Genomic DNA, 19,510 nt, shown 5'->3' with positions numbered 1-19,510 from the left:
ATTGTACAGTGGTTGGCCAATTAGCGCAAAAAACGGTGCAATAGATTTTTTCTGAGAATAAAATCCTATTGACAAGGGAATGAAAAAACGGATTCAACATCTAGGATTTTTGCAAGATGTTTCTAATGTATTGCAACATTCTTGTAAGATGGTTTCAAATATTACAAGGTCCTTTCTAGAAAAATAAATTATAAATATGGCTTCATCTGCAAGATTTGTGGTAATTTGCAATTTTTTTACCTTGACCGATATGTTTAGTTCTTATGAGATGTTCCCATTTGGACAAACTGGTATCGGGTGGACACAAATATTCCGGAAAAAATTTTTGCAAACATATTTTTGGTAGTAGAAATAAGTATGAACTTCGTAGTAGATATAAGTATGGACAAATATTATGTTTCGTTCCAGAAAAATCCCGGAACTATAAGCAAGATTGTGATATTTTGTCAACTCGAAACACCATTTGACAAGGAACACACTCTTTTTTTTCAGAAATGACAAAAAGAGAGCGTCAGGAAAAGCAATTTTCTCAACTCCAATAACAGGAGTTCTCAAATTTCTGTAAGTTTTAAATGCGTGGTTTTGTCGTTCTTTCAATGTTTTTTTCTTTTATCATTGTTTCGTTTTGACGTTGAAAACATTTTTACAGATCTACGGTTTGACTTAAAAACTCAAACTCCATCGGGGAGGGCCTGTATTCAAAAAAATACACCGTTTTGTTTCATACTCATTGTCAAGGAGAAGTCTTTTCATGCGTCGAGCAAAAAATTTTCCAAGAGCATTCTGCGTTGAGCATAGATTTTTCATGGGTCAATTCAATTTCTTTTCTTAGGTCAGCGTTTCTGCAAACCTTGAATTTTTTTATTTTTGCTTCTCTAGATTCTGAAGCAGCAACTCAGCCGGACAAAACGCGGATTGCACCAGTGCAGTTTAACTTAAAGTTTATCTAATTACTAACATAAGTATACTGGTAATAGAGATATATTAAGCATAAAATTATCGAATATTAGGCAAAATTCTTTCGAATGATTTGGGTTTTTCTTAGTTAAAAGTGTCGGTTCCCTGGTCAATTTCGATAAAAACTAACTACCAGAAAAAAATTATCCCCCATATAAAGAGAAGTTACTTCTCTGAAACCATGAAACAGCATCGAAATCGCATTTAGACTCCTTTTATCTTCGATTTTTTTGCAGTATCTGAATTAAAATATAGTTGCCTACCTCTAAAAACCACAGGAAATATAGCATAGCTAGTTTACTCCGAGTAAATAGTTGATCAAATCTTAATTCCGGCAGTTAACTTAATATCATTAATAAACATAATGCCATCGAAATGTTGCTCTTCAATTATTTGTAGATCGCACTTTGCTATTATTTTAGTTGCATAATGTTGAGACGTTTTGTGATCACTTTTAAGTTCACGACAGTTCTACTATTCAATGTAATTACTGCTAAAGCTTGTTTGGTTTAACCTGATATAACTTTTCGGCTCTGATAATTTTAATATTGTTCAATCAATAAGCTTATTTATCTGTTCATATTTGTCAATGGTTTAGTTACACTTTTTGTTCGAAAATTCGTTATAATCATGAAACTGTTCTCTGATGAGAAAGTGGTGATTATAACTGGAGCTAGTTCTGGGATAGGACAGGACACGGCTGTGAAATTTGTGGAAAAGGGAATCACAAAACTGTCTCTCAGTGGTCGTAATGCAGAAGCTTTGGAAAAGACAAAGCAAGATTGTCTAGCAGTGAACAAAGATGCTGAAGTTTTATTGGTGCAAGGTTAGTTTTCATTTTCTTAATAGCCGAGCTCTTATCTGATGCAGTTCAGAACAAAATTTGTTTGGTTGTTGGTTCTCTGGCGAACTACTATTGCTAAATATATCATCGTTTTATTTTGTTTACTATGACGTCAACAAACAGATTTCATGAAAAAAGACATGCCCATAACTCCTTGTAGAGGTATCTCAAACTGTAAGAATTTTTGTCTTTCGGTTCTCGTTTCATTTTCGTTTCCAAGTGAATTCATAATCTTGCAAGCTTCTTTCTTGCAAGTTCATAATCTTGCAAGATGCTTTCTTACAAATATTCAATTCCATCGTTACTAGGGTCAGCATTGAATTGACTAATTTGATCTCAAAAAGTTCCTCAATAGGGCAATTTGAGTTCAGTATTTGTAGAACATTGTCAGATATTTTCATCTGTTTCCGCAACCTTCACAAGAATTTCAGCTGCTTATCAGAACAAGTGAATTTCCCTATTGGATAAATTTGACTCCAAGGAAAATTGAGTACTGAATTAGAACGAAATTCAGAACGTTATCAGTACTGATTCAGAGTCTGATTCAGGTCACATTTTGCCCTGAATTTGTCTGAATCAGACTCTGAATCAGGGGTCTGAATCAGAATCAGAATTTTATCTGATTTAGACTCTGATTCAGACTCTGAATCAGGCTCTGAATCAGACTCCGATTTTTCTCTGATATAGGGTAAATTCATAACTATGTTCGTGAGCCAAGCTATGTTTTACCCTTGTTTTCGCTCTCAGGTCCTTAATTATATAATTTCAAATAATACCTGTAGAAAATGAAGAGATTTATATAATGGGTTGTCGGAAACTTTCTCAAGCCAAGTCAAAACTGACTTTTTGAGATTTTTCGATAAGCTCTGTGTGGTTTAAACCCTCCTCCCTTTTCATTCCGGGCTAGGGACCGGCAGTGACAACCTCTTTATGAAGACAATTATTCTCAAATAAACGTATGGTGGCTACATCTTTTGCATATTCACAGTTCACATAGCCCCTACAGTTGGTATAAAACCAAAAATAGTCAAAGAATCAGGAACTGTACGAAGAGTCGATATCAATTTGCATCACAATACCAGAATACATCAGGAAAGATGTTATTTCTTTTTTCGGCTAAAGTTGTTGGCATTTTGTTCCAAAAACTAATTAAAACGCTTAAAAAATGATGAAATTTTTGATTGTGTTTCTCTGCAGGGTTGAGAAAAAATTCTGATTTTCATTCTGATTCAGAGGCAAGTCAGAAACGAATTCTGAAATTTCCTCTAATTCAAAGGAAATGCAGAGAACACTGATTCTGAATTTTGCTCTGATCCAGAAAGGTTTCAGAATCGATGCAGAAAATATTCTGATATTGTTCTGAATCAGTACTGAAAATCAAAATTTCTCTGAAAACGTTCTGAATCAGTACAGATATTAGCTAAGCGTTAGGTGCGGGTAACATGATCTTGCTATGATATACCAAATTTTGTCAAGTGTCCCCATTATCACAAACTCTTATAATTTTTCCAAAAACGTACCCAAAAACTGGCTAAAGGTATACCATGAAACTTTTGGTTTTTGTTTTAAAAACAGGCCAAATACATCACAAATACAAGATATAATCACATATTCAATTGAAAAATTAAATGTGAAAGGAGATGAACAACATGTCAGAAATTAAACAATTACTTTTCCAGAAACTAATACTTCACTAAAAAAATAAATTTAACTTTTTAAGCATGAGCTTTGGGTTCAAGATATTGAATGGAAAAATTTAGTACTGGTCTATCTTGGCTATCCAAAATTTCAGCAGAAATATAAAATCATAGCAGGACAAGTCCCAACGTACAATTCAAAGAATTTTAACAGAATGAACAAACAACTAAACCTAAAACGGACTATGAGTGAATTGGAAAAACCATTTCTAAACAAATCAGATATAAAAGAAAACAAAACCAAAAATTAAGGTCAATATGCCGTATGGGAACAAAAAAACGGCTAGCGCGAAAACAAAATTTAGTTCGAACAAAAACTAGGTCTCGAATGAACTATGAATGGAGTGGGAAAACCATTTAGAAAAAAATCCAATCAAAAAAATTGAAAAAACAGTAAAAATCAAAGTGAAATAGCCGCATGTGAACAAAAAACCACTAGCAAGAAAGCGAATTTTTGTTCAAACACCGTTTTGTCACTCTATTTTAAAATTAGAGCAAAGAATTTCACGCCGCAAAACCACACGCCTTTTTGCTCCATTTCGTGTTTCGGCGTGACCAAAATTACTACTCCAATTTGACTTTAAAAATCATGAAAATGTGTACACAGAACATAAAAAAAGACAGCGCCCCAATACAATTCAAATTCTTTAATTGTAATAAGCTTTGCTGACTAAATGGAAAAAAAACAGAATGAATGACAGGAGCAACAATTTAACCATGAAAATGATTAAATTGGAGTCCATTTAAGTTGGATGACTTTACCGAAAAGGTAAATGAGCTTGCTGATTTTTGATGCACCATTTGACTGAAGAAAAAGTGAAACAGTGTTTTCTTGACACCAACATTGAGTTGCCTTCTCCAGATGATGACACTCGAGTATAAAGTCCTTTTTCGAGTTCATGTGTCGTGGTCGATAACACGGTTCAACAGTTCAATACGTTCAAATTTAAATTAAACTGGGATTTGAAAATATACAAAAATTAGCTCTTATTTATAGTAATTATCTATACAAAAATAAACAGAGGATATTTAAATTAGCAAAAAATATTTTACATGATTACCATGCAAAAAGATTTCAGTTCCGAGTCACGGACCCTATGTTCTATTGTCGGTAATATTCATGAGAATCCTTCATAATGTTGGTAAAATTGAGTTCATCAGTTGGAGTTTGAAATCAAATTGCCATAGCTCAAAGAATTTTTACTTCCGACCCGTGATTAATGGGCCAATAAGACAATGATAGCGCCAAGACAAAGTTAGAATAGTTTTCAAGTTTAGTTTACTGGCGAATATTTATCGAAACAACAATAAAGTTTCTTGATATTTCTTCAAAACCATCACGTCCTCCCTCTTTTTTAAGCCAGCTTTTTGGTTAGAGGCGTTCCAAATCTGTAGGGTTGTTTTCTAATTCCTATTGATGCTCGTAAAAGCTCTGATGATTAGGATTGAGATTGCTTTGCAGTTGATGTGACTGCAGAAGCTTGGCTTGATATGAAGGTCTCACATGTGTGTTCAGAACTTGTGGTTCTGATTGAGCTATGGTCTTCATCACTGGTTTCACATTGTCTTCGTTTAGTTTCGGAATTTGATTTTTGCTCACTCGAATAGTCCGAGTTGAGTTTTTGGGTTGTATGAAAGAGGTTTTCAAGCCCTCTCTATTGTTGAAGGCACCGGGAATTCTCTGCGTCTTTTCATTGGCCTTGAATAGAATGGGTTAGCAGAAGTCAAATTCGGTAACTGCTGGTAGTCTCACTGTGCGTTCCAATAAAAGTTCAACTGGAATTTTGCCCTCGGCATTTGAAGTGTTGCAATGTGTCATCAGTGCCCTTTTGCGGGAATGATCCATTTAAAAAGGCACGATTAGAACTCCACGCTTGAAGTGCCCGCTTCACTGTCCATTAGCTCTTAGAAGATAGACGGATGACTCCATTTTCTTAATTCCCAATGATTTGTTCTTTTTTAAAGATCGCCCCTTAGAACTTTAGAGCCATTATGAGATACTAAAATTCTGGGTATTCGGAATCTTGCAAAAATTTAAGTAAGATATGTTTTGACTGTTTTTGTTGTTCTACTTCACGCGGGGGAAAGCTACCATCCAGTCAGAACCCAAATGAACAATTACATGGATATTGCTTTGGACCTTAACATAACCCGAGTCCATTTGAAGCTCTTGCTAAACTTTGGCTTTTGGCCACGCGGAGACTGTTTTTCCCAGGCTAAGCCCGTTCACTTGACAATTAGGGAATTTCTTAAAAAAATGTTTGAACGTCTTGGTTTATGCCAGGCCAGCGTGCTATTATTTTGACTAAGGCCATGTTTTCATTTTTCCCAGGATGCGACTCATGCAATTTTTGCCAAATTCAAGTGTCGTAGTTTTGGTCGATAAGATTGATTGCGAAGCACACTCGATTGTTGTCAGATTCGCCATCAACAAAACCCATTCTTCTCAATGCATCTGCGCAGGGTATTTGCTCTCCTGGCGTGTACGTCAACTCAAAGTCGAAACCCATATACTGCAATTGCCCAAGTTGTGATTCTAGCTGATGCTGTCTTCTGGATCTCAACGTCTGGTGCAAAAAGATAGTTGAGTGGTTTTGTGGTCCTTCTGTAGGGTAAATTGTCTTCCAAGAAGGAACTGCTTGAATCTTGTGACCGCGAAGACAATCGGCAGTGCTTCCCGTTTTATTTTTTTAGTAGTTTTGCACCAGCGTCAAATTTTTCGATACAAATGTAACTGCATGTCCTTCTTTTGAAAGAACCCCACCAATGGCTTTTCAGAGGCGTCAGTAGTAACTGTTGCATCTTTTGGCAAAATGTATAGCTGTACAAATGTGGTAGTACATAATTCATTTCTTTGACATTAAAAGCTTTTCGGTGTATTTGTTCCATGAAAAATTACTAATTCCCATGTCATTTTAGGGCAGCATAGATGTTGCCAAAATAGGAATCATTCTTCTGTAAAAATTTGCTAGCACAACAAACGGGTTGAGTTGTTTAATGTTAGTTAGTGCTACTACACTATTTTTTTAAAAAAATTTCTAAAACCTGATTGGTATCTGGTGCTATTCCTTCTATTGAAATGAAGTGTCCAAAAAAATTAATGATATCGACTGTTTTTGAGTTAGTTTTTTTCTCAGTAATAGTAATGTTTTCCTCACGAAGTTACTTTTTCTCTTGAAGCATTCACTTGCCAATCTGGTATTTCAATAGACCAACACATGGTCATGAAAAATCACAACATTTTTCATTCCTGTGAGTGTTGATTCGATGCAACTCTGGAAGATCGAAAAATTTTTTGATCCCTGAGGTAGTCGGCGCATATTGAACAGTCTCAAATGTTTGTTGATTGTGCCTATGTCTTTTGCCGTCGTCAATTTGATAGTTGGCATTTGAGAGATTGATTTTGCCGAACCATGAGGCCGCATGGACATTGTGGAAGATCGTATCCATGTCTGATTTTGGATAACAATCATCCATGACTTTGCCTTTGATATGCACTTTCAAATCCACACAAAGTCTCAGCTGTTCACTCACGCTTCTCTACCACACCACTGAAGATGAATTAGTGACTCTTCTTGGCTATACCGGATCAAGGATTCTCTGTTCTTCACCAACTTCTCCAGCTTCTCTCTAACCTTGTCTTAAAGGTATTATTATGGCTTTGTAGAACATTGGTTCTGATTCTGGTTTCAGCTTCACATGGGCTTTGTAACCCTTCAAAACAGGCAAACGTTTGGTGACCCTGTTTACACTGTGGTTAGGTAAAAGGTCTCTTCTAAACAATCCAAATTCTGTCTCAGACTGCACTAGTACTAGTTGTTTATGAGTGTGAGTATGTGTGTGTGTGTGTGTGTGTGTGTGTGTATGTGTGTGTGTGTGTGTGTGTGTGGGTGTGCTTCCTTTCCACTCGACGTCACAAGTAAGTGATCACAGAAGCTTTAATTGATAAGCATCATAAAATTTGGGTTGTCCTATATTAACTTATAACAAGAGTCTTCTAAGCACAGTCCACATTGTAAATGAAATCACTTTGCTATCTGCACCTGAGTCCGCCTGCATTATTTTAATCTTCATAAATTTCTCGTAAAATATTCCAATGGCCAAGACATGTTAAAGATTTGTTATCTAGTAAATTATCTTCTCATCTTCGCTCCTATTAGAAAAGCTTGAAAAGAGGAATGGTTTTCTTTCTTCGCAACAGCTTTTTTCTTTTTATGTTTACCTGAATATGGCTGGGATTTGCTTCAAGCATTATTAAAAAGTATCCCTCCTTTTAACAGTTAGTGCATTTTTTAATTAGCACTGGACAATGTCTACTAGAATATGGCTTGCCTAAAAACCTAATGCCTTTATTGTTGCTTTTAATAGCAATCAAATTTTGTTTGGTTTTCGAAAAAATGAAAGTGTCCCTGCTTTGCACAGTTGGTGCATTTTTTTAATTAGCACTGGACAATGTCTACTAGAATGTGGCATGCCTGAAACCTAATGCTTTTATTGTTGCTTTTAATAGCAGTCAAATTTTGTTTGGTTTTTGAAGAAAATGAAATTGTCCCTCCTTTGCACAGTTGTTGCCTTTTTTACTTAGCGCTGGACACGGTCCTCTAGAATATGGCATAACTCAACACCTAGCTATCATATTGTTGGTTTTAATAGCTATAAAGTTTTAGTTTGGTTTTCGAGTGGTCGTTTTTAGGCTGTGTACAACTTCTTCTTGCATTATAAAAAAGCTATTGTAATTTTGTATGGTAAAGATGCTAATAACGTTAAATCAGGTGGCTGCTCGAGCAATGTATGTTTTGAAAGATTCAACAGAACGTCAATGTTGACTAATTTTTCCCTTGTACATTTTGAACCAATCAGATAAAAGCAAAATATTTGGAAGTTACACTTTTTTAATTGCAGAAGGTTATGAAGTCAAAAATATGCGGGTTGATGAAACGGACGCATTCATGTCTGATTTTAAGAAATTTAATTGTATGTGTTCTAACACAAGGAAATGCAGAGAACACTGATTCAAAGGAAATGCAGAGAACACTGATTCTGAATTTTGCTCTGAACCAGAAAGGTTTCAGAATCGATGCAGAAACTATTCTGATATTGTTCTGAATCTGTACTGAAAATCAAAATTTCTCTGAAATTGTTCTGAATCAGTACAGATATTAGCTAAGCGTTAGGTGCGGGTAACATGATCTTGCTATGATATACCAAATTTTGTCAAGTGTCCCCATTATCCCAAACTCTTATAATTTTTCCAAAAACGTACCCAAAAACTGGCTAAAGGTATACCATGAAACTTTTGGTTTTTGTTTTAAAAACAGGCCAAATACATCACAAATACAAGATATAATCACATATTCAATTGAAAAATTAAATGTGAAAGGAGATGAACAACATGTCAGAAATTAAACAATTACTTTTCCAGAAATTAATACTTAACTAAAAAAATAAATTTAACTTTTTGAGCATGAGCTTTGGGTTCAAGATATTGAATGGAAAAATTTAGTACTGGTCTATCTTGGCTATCCAAAATTTCAGCAGAAACATAAAATCATAGCAGGACAAGTGCCGAAGTACAATTCAAAGAATTTTAACAGAATAAACAAACAACTAAACTTAGAACGGACTATGAGTGAATTGGAAAAACCATTTCTAATCAAAACAGATAAAAAAGAAAACAAAACCAAAAAATAAGGTCAATATGCCGTATGGGAACAAAAAACCGCTAGCGCGAAAACAAAATTAAGTTCGAACAAAAACTAGGTCTCGAATGAACTATGAATGGAGTGGGAAAACCAATTAGAAAAAATATCCAATCAAAAAAAAATTTAAAAAAACAGTAAAAATCAAAGTGAAATAGCCGCATGTGAACAAAAAAACCACTAGCGACAAAGCGAATTGTTGTTCAAACACCGTTTTGTCACTCTATTTTAAAATTAGAGCAAACAATTTCACGCCGCAAAACCACTCGCCTTTTTGCTCCATTTCGTGTTTCGGCGTGACCAAAATTACTACTCCAATTTGACTTCAAAAATCATGAAAATGTGTACACAGAACTTAAAAAAACACAGCGCGACAAAACAATTCAAATTCTTTAATTGTAATAAGCTTTGCTGACTAAATGGAAAAAAACAGAATGAGTGAAAGGAGCAACAATTTAACCATGAAAATGATTAAATTGGAGTCCATTTAAGTTGGATGACTTTACAGAAAAGGTAAATGAGCTTGCTAATTTTTGATGCACCATTTGACTGAAGAAAAAGTGAAACAGTGTTTTCTTGACACCAACATTGAGTTGCTTTCTCCAGATGATGACACTCGAGTATAAAGTCTTTTTTCGACTTCATGTGTCGTGGTCGATAACACGGTTCAACAGTTCAATACGTTCAAATTTAAATTAAACTGGGATTTGAAAATATACAAAAATTAGCTCTTATTTATAGTAATTATCTATACAAAAATAAACAGAGGATATTTAAATTAGCAAAAAATATTTTACATGATTACCATGCGAAAAGATTTCAGTTCCGAGTCACGGACCCTATGTTCTATTGTCGGTAATATTCATGAGAATCCTTCATAATGTTGGTAAAATTGAGTTCATCAGTTGGAGTTTGAAATCAAATTGCCATAGCTCAAAGAATTTTTACTTCCGACACGTGATTAATGGGCCAATAAGGCAATGATAGCGCCAAGACAAAGTTAGAATAGTATTCAAATTTAGTTTACTGGCGAATATTTATCGAAACAACAATAAAGTTTCTTGATATTTCTCCAAAACCATCACGTCCTCCCTCTTTTTTAAGCCAGATTTTTGGGTAGAGGCGTTCCAAATCTGTAGGGTTGTTTTCTAATTCCTATTGATGCTCGTAAAAGCTCTGATGATTAGGATTGAGATTGCTCTGCAGTTGATGTGGCTGCAGACGCTTGGCTTGATATGAAGGTCTCACATGTGTGTTCAGAACTTGTGGTTCTGATTGAGCTATGGTCTTCCTCACTGGTTTCACATTGTCTTCGTTTAGTTTCGGAATTTGATTTTTGCTCACTCGAATAGTCCCAATTGAGTTTTTCGGTTGTATGAAAGAGGTGTTCTAGCCCTCTCTATTGTTGAAGGCACCGGGAATTCTCTGCCTCTTTTTTCATTGGCTTTGAATAGAATGGTTTAGCAGAAGTCAAATTCGGTAACTGCTGGTTGTCTCACTGTGCGTTCCAATAAAAGTTCAACTGGAAATTTGCCCTTTGCTTTTGAAGTGTTGCAATGTGTCATCAATGCCCTTATGCGGGAATGCTCCATTTAAAAAGGCACGATTAGAACTCCACGCTTGAAGTGCCCGCTTCACTGTCCATTAGCTCTTAGAAGATAGACGGATGACTCCATTTTCTTAATTCCCAATGATTTGTTCTTTTTTAAAGATCGCCCCTTAGAACTTTAGAGCCATTATGAGATACTAAAATTCTGGGTATTCGGAATCTTGCAAAAATTTAAGTAAGATATGTTTTGACTGTTTTTGTTGTTCTACTTCACGCGGGGGAAAGCTACCATCCAGTCAGAACCCAAATGAACAATTACATGGATATTGCTTTGGACCTTAACATAACCCGAGTCCATTTGAAGCTCTTGCTAAACTTTGGCTTTTGGCCACGCGGAGACTGTTTTTCCCAGGCTAAGCCCGTTCACTTGACAATTAGGGAATTTCTTAAAAAAATGTTTGAACGTCTTGGTTTATGCCAGGCCAGCGTGCTATTATTTTGACTAAGGCCATGTTTTCATTTTTCCCAGGATGCGACTCATGCAATTTTTGCCAAATTCAAGTGTCGTAGTTTTGGTCGATAAGATTGATTGCGAAGCACACTCGATTGTTGTCGGATTCGACATCATCTAAACCCATTTTTCTCAATGCATCTGCGTAGGGTATTTGCTCTCCTGGCGTGTACGTCAACTCAAAGTCGAAACCCATATAGTGCAATTTCCCAAGTTGTGATTCTAGCTGATGCTGTCTTCTGGATCTCAACGTCTGGTGCAAAAAGATAGTTGAGTGGTTTTTTGGTCCGTCTGTGGGGTAAATTGTCTTCCAAGAAGGAACTGCTTTAATCTTGTGACCGTGAAGACAATCGGCAGTGCTTCTCGTTTTATTTTTTAGTAGTTTTGCACCAGCGTCAAATTTTTTGATACAAATGTAACTGCATGTCCTTCTTTTGAAAGAACCCCACCAATGGCTTTTCAGAGGCGTCAGTAGTAGCTGTTGCATCTTTTGGCAAAACTTATGGCTGTACAAATGTGTTAGTACATAATTCATTTCTTTGACATTGAAAGCTTTTCGGTGTATTTGTTCCATGAGAAATTACTATTTCTCATGTCATTTTAGGGCAGCATAGATGTTGCAAAAATAGGAATCATTCTTCCGTAAAAATTTGCTAGCACAACAAACGGGTTGAGTTGTTTGTTGTTAGTTAGTGCTACTACACTATTTTTTTAAAAAAATTTCTTAAACCTGATTGGTATCTGGTGCTATTCCTTCTATTGAAATGAAGTGTCCAAAAAAATTAATGCTATCGACTGTTTTTGAGTTAGTTTTTTTCTCAGTAATAGTAATGTTTTCCTCACGAAGTAACTTTTTCTCTTGAAGCATTCCATTGCCAATCTGGTATTTCAATAGACCAACACATGGTCATGAAAAATCACAACATTTTTCATTCCTTTGAGTGTTGATTCGATGCAACTCTGGAAGATTGAAAAATTTTTTGATCCCTGATGTAGTCGGCGCATATTGAACAGTCCCAAATGTTTGTTGATTGTGCCTATGTCTTTTGCCGTCGTCAATTTGATAGTTGGCATTTGAGAGATTGATTTTGCCGAACCATGAGGCCGCATGGACATTGTGGAAGATCGTATCCATGTCTGATTTTGGATAACAATCATCCATGACTTTGCCTTTGATATGCACTTTCAAATCCACACAAAGTCTCAGCTGTTCACTCACGCTTCTCTACCACACCACTGAAGATGAATTAGTGACTCTTCTTGGCTATACCGGATCAAGGATTCTCTGTTCTTCACCAACTTCTCCAGCTTCTCTCTAACCTTGTCTTAAAGGTATTATTATGGCTTTGTAGAACATTGGTTCTGATTCTGGTTTCAGCTTCACATGGGCTTTGTAACCCTTCAAAACAGGCAAACGTTTGGTGACCCTGTTTACACTGTGGTTAGGTAAAAGGTCTCTTCTAAACAATCCAAATTCTGTCTCAGACTGCACAAGTGCTAGTTGTTTATGAGTGTGAGTATGTGTGTGTGTGTGTGTGTGTGTGTGTGTGTGTGTGTGTGTGTGTGTGTGTGCTTCCTTTCCAATCGACGTCACAAATAAGTGATCACAGAAGCGTTAATTGATAAGCATCACAAAATTTGGGTTGTCCTATCTCACCATATAACAAGAGTCTTCTAAGCACAGTCCACATTGTAAATGAAATCACTTTGCTATCCGCACCTAAGTCTGCCTGCAGTATTTTAATCTTCAGAAACTTCTTGTAATATATTCCCATGGCCCAGACATGTTAAAGATTTGTTATCTAGTAAATTATCTTCTCATCTCCGCTTCTATTAGAAAAGCTTGAAAAGAGGAATAGATTTCTTTCTTCGCAACCGCTTTTTTCTTTTTATGCTTACCTGAATATGGCTGGGTTTTGCTTCCACACATTATTAAGAAGTATCCCTCCTTTTAACAGTTATTGCATTTTTTAATTAGCACTGGACAATGTCTACTAGAATGTGGCTTGCCTAAAAACCTAATGCCTTTATTGTTGCTTTTAATAGCAGTCAAATTTTGTTTGCTTTTCGAAAAAAATGAAAGTGTCCCTGCTTTGCACAGTTGGTGCATTTTTTAATTAGCACTGGCAATGTCTACTAGAATGTGGCATAACTCAACACTTAGCTATCATTTTGTTGGTTTTAATAGCTATAAAGTTTTAGTTTGGTTTTAGAGTGGTCGTTTTGAGGCTGTATACAATTTGTTTTTGCACTATAATGCGCTTAGTTTCTGGTGAAACTTTTCCAAAGGCCGTTTCTTGACATCTGAACTGCAAGCTCTCAATCATTCCACCAATCCATATTACTGCTTTTGCTTTAAAACCCTATATTAGTCTAAGTTTAGCTTCAGCGCCCCGCAATATGGTTGACCATTTTGTTGAAACTTTCGCAGTCACAATAGCGTATTTATTCTCTAAAACGTGCTAGCAAATCAACGTCTCATTTTCCTACACCTTCTAATATGAACAGAAACTAACCTTTTCTGCCCCTACTATTATCTCTTTAGGAAAATCATAATTTTGCTTCGCCAATTTGATTTCTTTAATCGGAGTGTCTGTCAGATTCCCAGGGCTCATTAGGCTCCTAATTTTAACAATTGCATCTTGCCCGCACATAAAAAAAAACGAGATTGGTTAACTGTAGGTCCACTGTAAAACCATCGGTTTTGATCCTGTCCTCTTTCTTCTCTGGTCAACATTTCGTAACAAAACTCATAATCCACGCTGTAGTTGGTTCTGCAAGCCCTAGATCCAAAATTTCTGTATCTGTTGGTGGTCTGGACATCATTGTCAAAAAATTCAATAAGTTCACTTTTGAAATGAAAATGAACCAGAAAAAAATTAGCTCGTATTTATCTATCCGAAAAAATACAGAAAAAATTTAGATTAGCTAACAATATTTTACATTATTGACAAGTGAAAAGATTTTAGTTACGAGTCCACGACCTGTTTTCACATTTTCGCTACTTTTCATGTGAGTTATTCATGATCTTGGTAAAATCAAGTTTATCAGTTGGAGGTTGAAATCTTATTTCCAAAACTCAAAAAGTTTGACTTCTGACTCCTGATCAATTGGTCAATAACATCATGATAGATTCATGACAAAATTAGAATAAGATTCAAGTTTATAGTTTTGTGGCCAACTTTTGTCGACAGAACATCTGAGTTCGTCATGTAAATTCTGCTTTCGTTTTTTAAACTTAATCAGAGAAGACTTCTAAGTTTCCTGCTGTTTCTTCGAAACAATGACATTATGCAATTTTTGAAACAAAAATTGTGTAAAAATTCTAGAAAGAAAAGCTCTTCCGTATGTTAGTTTTTTTTTCATTGCAAATGATGGTTTGACGCTGCGCATCTGTTCAAGAAGCATCATATCAAGAACATTTTTTCCCACATTATTTTCAAATCATTTTTTTCTGCAATTCTAAATTGCTACTTATTTCATTAAATTGAAACACAAAAATAATAACAGGTTAAATTTGAAAGAATTTCAAGAAACCTTAGGAATTGCCCTTAATTAATATATCGAACAATACAAATAATAATTTATTTGAAAAATAAACTGTTTTTGACAGGAAAAATTTCATGCAATAATTGAAATCTGATTTTTGTGAGTAACATCAATCGAAAACAGATGAAATTATTTTGTGTGCTCCAGTAAATCAAATTTTTATAAAACCACAAAAGAGTTTTGTGCTATTGCATAGCAGGAATCTCAAAAGCAAGAGTGGGGCAAGAATAAGTATGTGCTACTCATTTAATGATTCAGGCCAATTGAATGCTCCGACAATTCGTAATAATTCGATTAAATAATTTTTATTTTCTTTTGAACAACTTGTGTTAGAACACATACAATTAAATTTCTCAAAATCAGAAATGAATGCGTCCATTTCATCAACCCACATATTTTTGACTTCATAACCTTCTGCAATTAAAAAAGTGTAACTTCCAAATATTTTGCCTTTTTCTGATTGGTTCAAAATGTACAAAGGAAAAATTAGTCAACACTGACGTTCTGTTGAACCTTTCAAAACATACATTGCTCGAGCAACCGCCTGATTTAACGTTATTAGCATCTTTACAATACAAAATTACAATAGCCTTTTTGCAGGTAAGTATAACAAAAAAATAAGGGACCCAGCTAACAGTAATAGTTTTTTCCCGGGTCGAGGTGTCACCGCTAAAAATCGCTAAAAGATGTAAGATTTGCGGTGAATTTGAGTAAAAATGTAAGATTTGCGCTCAACGCGATGAATGCGTAGAAAAAAAAATATTCAAGCGGTGAATTTTTTTTCACCGCTTAAGCGGTGAAAAAAAAAATTTCATCGGTACCAACAGAATGCGGTGAAAAAAAAATTTTCACCGCTAAAAATCCCAAATGCTAAAAAGATTTACAGCTTTCACCGCACTTAACGCTAAAAGATAAAAGAAAGTTTTTTTCAGCGCTATTCACCGCTAATCTTACATTATTTTTTGACAAAAGCTGGACCCGGGTTTCTTATATTTATTTATCTCTGCTGGTAGTCAAAATTACGGCCCGTATTACTAAGAGATGCATTAGGATGCTTTAATTATCTACCAATGTACGAACCGACCACTACTGACTATGACATTTTCTAAGAAAATTTGAGCTTGCTGTTAAAAAACTTTTTATGACCAATCAGAGATAAACAATTTAAGTGTCAGCATCACGTTTTATTGAACAACAAAAATTTATTTTGACGACAACTTTTTCACTTAAATCTATTTGTTTATGAACTACTGCATCTACAAATTGTTTTGGTTTTTGTTATTACAGCTTAATAAATGTTCTGTCATCAAAATGTTCAGTTTAGTGCATGCAGAATATTGTAGAACTAAGACATACCACATCATTAAAAAGTTTTGTGTACTGCAACCTTTCTTTTTCTTCAGATTTTAAGATTTTTATAGTAAGTCTAGATCTATGTCTATCTAGCAAGGGGCAAAAATTTTTAAAATTCAGTTTCATTAACCTTTAAACAAACAAAAAAACTAAAATTCTCCAATTTACTTTCTGAAGCTTTACTGTCAAAAATTGTCGGCAAAAAGATTATTATCTCATATTTGCCAATTGATTCCTCCCGAAACAAGCAAAAGTTGTCCTCAAAAACATCAAATCTCACAAATGATACTCAACATTTCTATTTTTCAATTTATAATTGAAACGCAATTTCATTTTGATATTGAAATAAAATTCTTTTAAATCGTCTTATAGATGTTTGCCAATTTTTCTGTTCAGGTGATCTACAAGCAGACGGTGTGTGTGAAAACATAGTGAAAGAAACTATCGATAAATTTGGACAAATCGACATTTTGTTCAACAATGCTGGAATGTCAGTCGGGGCACCTCTTGTTGACCCCTCGATGGATTCTTACGAAACAGTTTTTGACATCAATCTCAAAATGGCTGTCAAATTGACCAAACTTTGCATTCCGTATTTGAGACTAACTAAAGGGAATATTGTGAACAATTCCTCGGTTCTTGCTACAAACCCGGTACCGAATCACGCGTTCTACTGTATGAGCAAGGCAGCCTTGGATATGTTCACACGGTGTATTACAATTGAAGAAGGAAAAAATGGGATTCGGGCTAACAGTATTAGCCCAGGGAAATTTTGACAAGCAATTTTTGTTTCAATTTTCTTTGCTGAGCAACATTGTCTGTTTTTTGTTTAGCTCGGTTGTTTCAAGTTTTTTTTGTTCTTTTTTGAAAAACTGTACAAGTACGTTTTTTAAACGTTACAGCGAAAAATTGTACTTCTGTAGTTTGTTTCAGTACATTCATTACTGACAGTTTCTATTATGTTTCGCATAGCGTGATTTAAAAATTATTTAAATGACTTCTGAAAGTAGTCGAGGAATCCAGATGAAAAACTTTGTCACTTCAGATCATGCAGGAATCTTCCGAAATGTATTCAAAATCAACCTTTAGATAATAACAGAGGATTGATTTATAATGTTGCAAGAATCTTACATGAAGAATGTATTCCTTCTCAGGATCGCTTCCAGGGTTCTCATTATATTAATCTTTTATGCTTCGTTTTTATATGCTTTGTTAACGCTTTGTTTAAATTTCAGTTTTACAGAATTAATTTTCCCAATTTTTGTTCTGTCTACATAAATATGTTTTGAGATGTGTTTATAAAATTTCAATCTGATTGACATTCTACAAATTTAAATTGAACTTTATTTCAATGGATACCTCAAAGACAAGTATGTAAACAGCATAAATTATAAGAGTATATTTTTCTCCAAGATTGAAGAGTGGTCTTAAGATAACTCATAAGAGAACATGATTTTTGAGTTAATCGGTCTTTAAAATTGCAATTTTTTCTTTAAGATTTTTCGACGTCTATCTTGCAAGATCTTGTAAGATTCTTGCAATATAGGCGTCCGGATCTTGCATCTTGCAAGATAAGTGTCATTTGCAAGAATCTTGCAAGATCTTGCAAGATAAGCGTCGGAGTTCGTCTAGGGTAGATCGTCAATAATTGCTTGTCTGTTAAAAATACTCAAAGGAGTCGTTGAGACAAATTTCGTTGAGAGGATGGGTCTTCCAAAAGAAGTCGTGGAGCCATATTGGGATAATCTTAGGAAACTAACTCCATTGGGGAGAAACGGAACCGGGGAAGATGTGGCTAAGTTGGTTGTATTCTTAGCATCCGATGAAGCGAATTTCCTGAACGGTTCTTCGGTTTTACAAGATGGAGGTCTAGCATGCAGAAACGTCTGGCAGTAAAAACTAAAGAGCAAGATGGATGAGCAGATAAACTTCAATCATTGTCGCAAAGGAAAAAACTTCGAACTTCTCTGAAGTACACCTTAGATTAACTCAGAAAAAACGTATCCAGAATCTTTTCTACACATCATAAATTGATATAAAATTCAGTACTTTTCCCATTATAGACCCCCGCCAAATCTGTCAACATAGAGAACACAAATTGTCAAATTTGTAGAGGAATGACTAATTTTGAGAATTTTTAAACATTTATCGTTTTAGACCGCACTTGATTGTTATTAAACATTGTGGCAATTTTTTGTTGAATTTTAAGGACAAATGCAGAATCTCATCATATTCTTTATGAAAAGGTCAATATTTCATCACCATTCCCCCCTTTACAAATGTATAAGTCAAATCGGAAGAACAGTTATGGACAGTAAGACTTATAAGAACGAGTTGATAATTAAAACAAATCTTTCATGGGAAAAACCAAAATATTGAGTTATTCTATTTGGGCAATGACACTTGCCATTGAAAGGGCACAAAAAAATTAAAGACAAATCAAATAAATTTCATCAATTTCAATGTTTTCCCTTGAGACTTCTGAAACATGAATAATACCTAAAAAGTGATAGCAGATCTTGAAAACCATCGGTCAGTAAATTTTTGATCGGTCTATTACTTTTTAATAAATTAATTTATTATTTTTCAAATTAGTATAAAAAAATTCCAAGGGGGACATCGAAAAGAAGCTCACAGAAACTCTTGTGAAGAATAATTTTGCTTCGAGTATTTTAAATCTGAGAAATTGAGGTCATGGCTTTATTCCGTTAAGCTTACTAGAACATGCATTTAATTTTATGCATTCAAATATCATAATTCATTGTCAAAAGTTTAAAGAATTGGACGCCTTATGTAAGATTTCTTTCACTGTAGTTAAAAAGCCCATTTCTTCGAAATTAATTCAAGAATAAAAGAAAGTAAAAACTTTACTTTATTTTCAGTTGGTCTCAAAAAAATGTTAAAAAAATGTTTAGCCATTTGGTCTCAAGTGTGATCCTCAGGCTTATAACGGAATGAAGAAACTAGAAATTTTCTTCATCCATTTTTTGCTTGACCGACTATTGTGATTTTTGATAGAATTACAAACGTCCACTTGGACCGAGTTTGTGTGTATGATCGGAACTATTCTGTTTTCGCCCAGTGTTTTATCACAGTTACAATTTATCTATTGTTATATAGCACGTTACCATGTAAAAAATAGCACGTGCGCCTGGGGGCGCAAAAAAAATATAAGCCCACTAAGCTGGGGGGGGGGGGGAACAGAAACAGAATAGATCCGTATGGTCAATCACTTTATTAGATTGTATGGTCAATCCGTATGGTCAATCATGAAACGAGAACCACGGTCTGTCCGCTGCACCAAAGCTCTCATGGCGTATGAACTCTATTAGCTTGATAAACTGCAAGCTT

At 34.9% G+C, this 19,510-nt stretch overlaps 2 protein-coding genes across 2 annotated transcripts in view; one reads left to right on the top strand and one right to left on the bottom strand.

The window, feature by feature from the left end:
* LOC142354058 (uncharacterized) overlaps positions 1 to 19,510 on the bottom strand; it is a 469,891-nt gene that overhangs the window by 342,945 nt on the left and 107,436 nt on the right. The gene's annotated exons all lie outside the window — the stretch shown is intronic.
* On the top strand, positions 1,410 to 18,349 carry LOC142353933 (meso-2,3-butanediol dehydrogenase-like). The gene is made up of 3 exons (XM_075406164.1): positions 1,410 to 1,783; positions 16,556 to 16,925; positions 17,836 to 18,349. The coding sequence occupies exons 1-3, from the start codon at positions 1,588 to 1,590 to the stop codon at positions 18,053 to 18,055; spliced, it is 786 nt and encodes a 261-aa protein (XP_075262279.1). The 5' UTR covers positions 1,410 to 1,587; the 3' UTR covers positions 18,056 to 18,349.

This window comes from Convolutriloba macropyga, chromosome 15 (genome assembly GCF_964194025.1).
Source record: "Convolutriloba macropyga chromosome 15, txConMacr16.3, whole genome shotgun sequence".
NCBI classification, from domain to species: Eukaryota; Metazoa; Xenacoelomorpha; order Acoela; family Convolutidae; genus Convolutriloba; species Convolutriloba macropyga.
The sequence above is the reverse complement of the archived record's forward strand: the minus strand, read 5'-3'. Positions and strand labels throughout refer to the sequence as shown.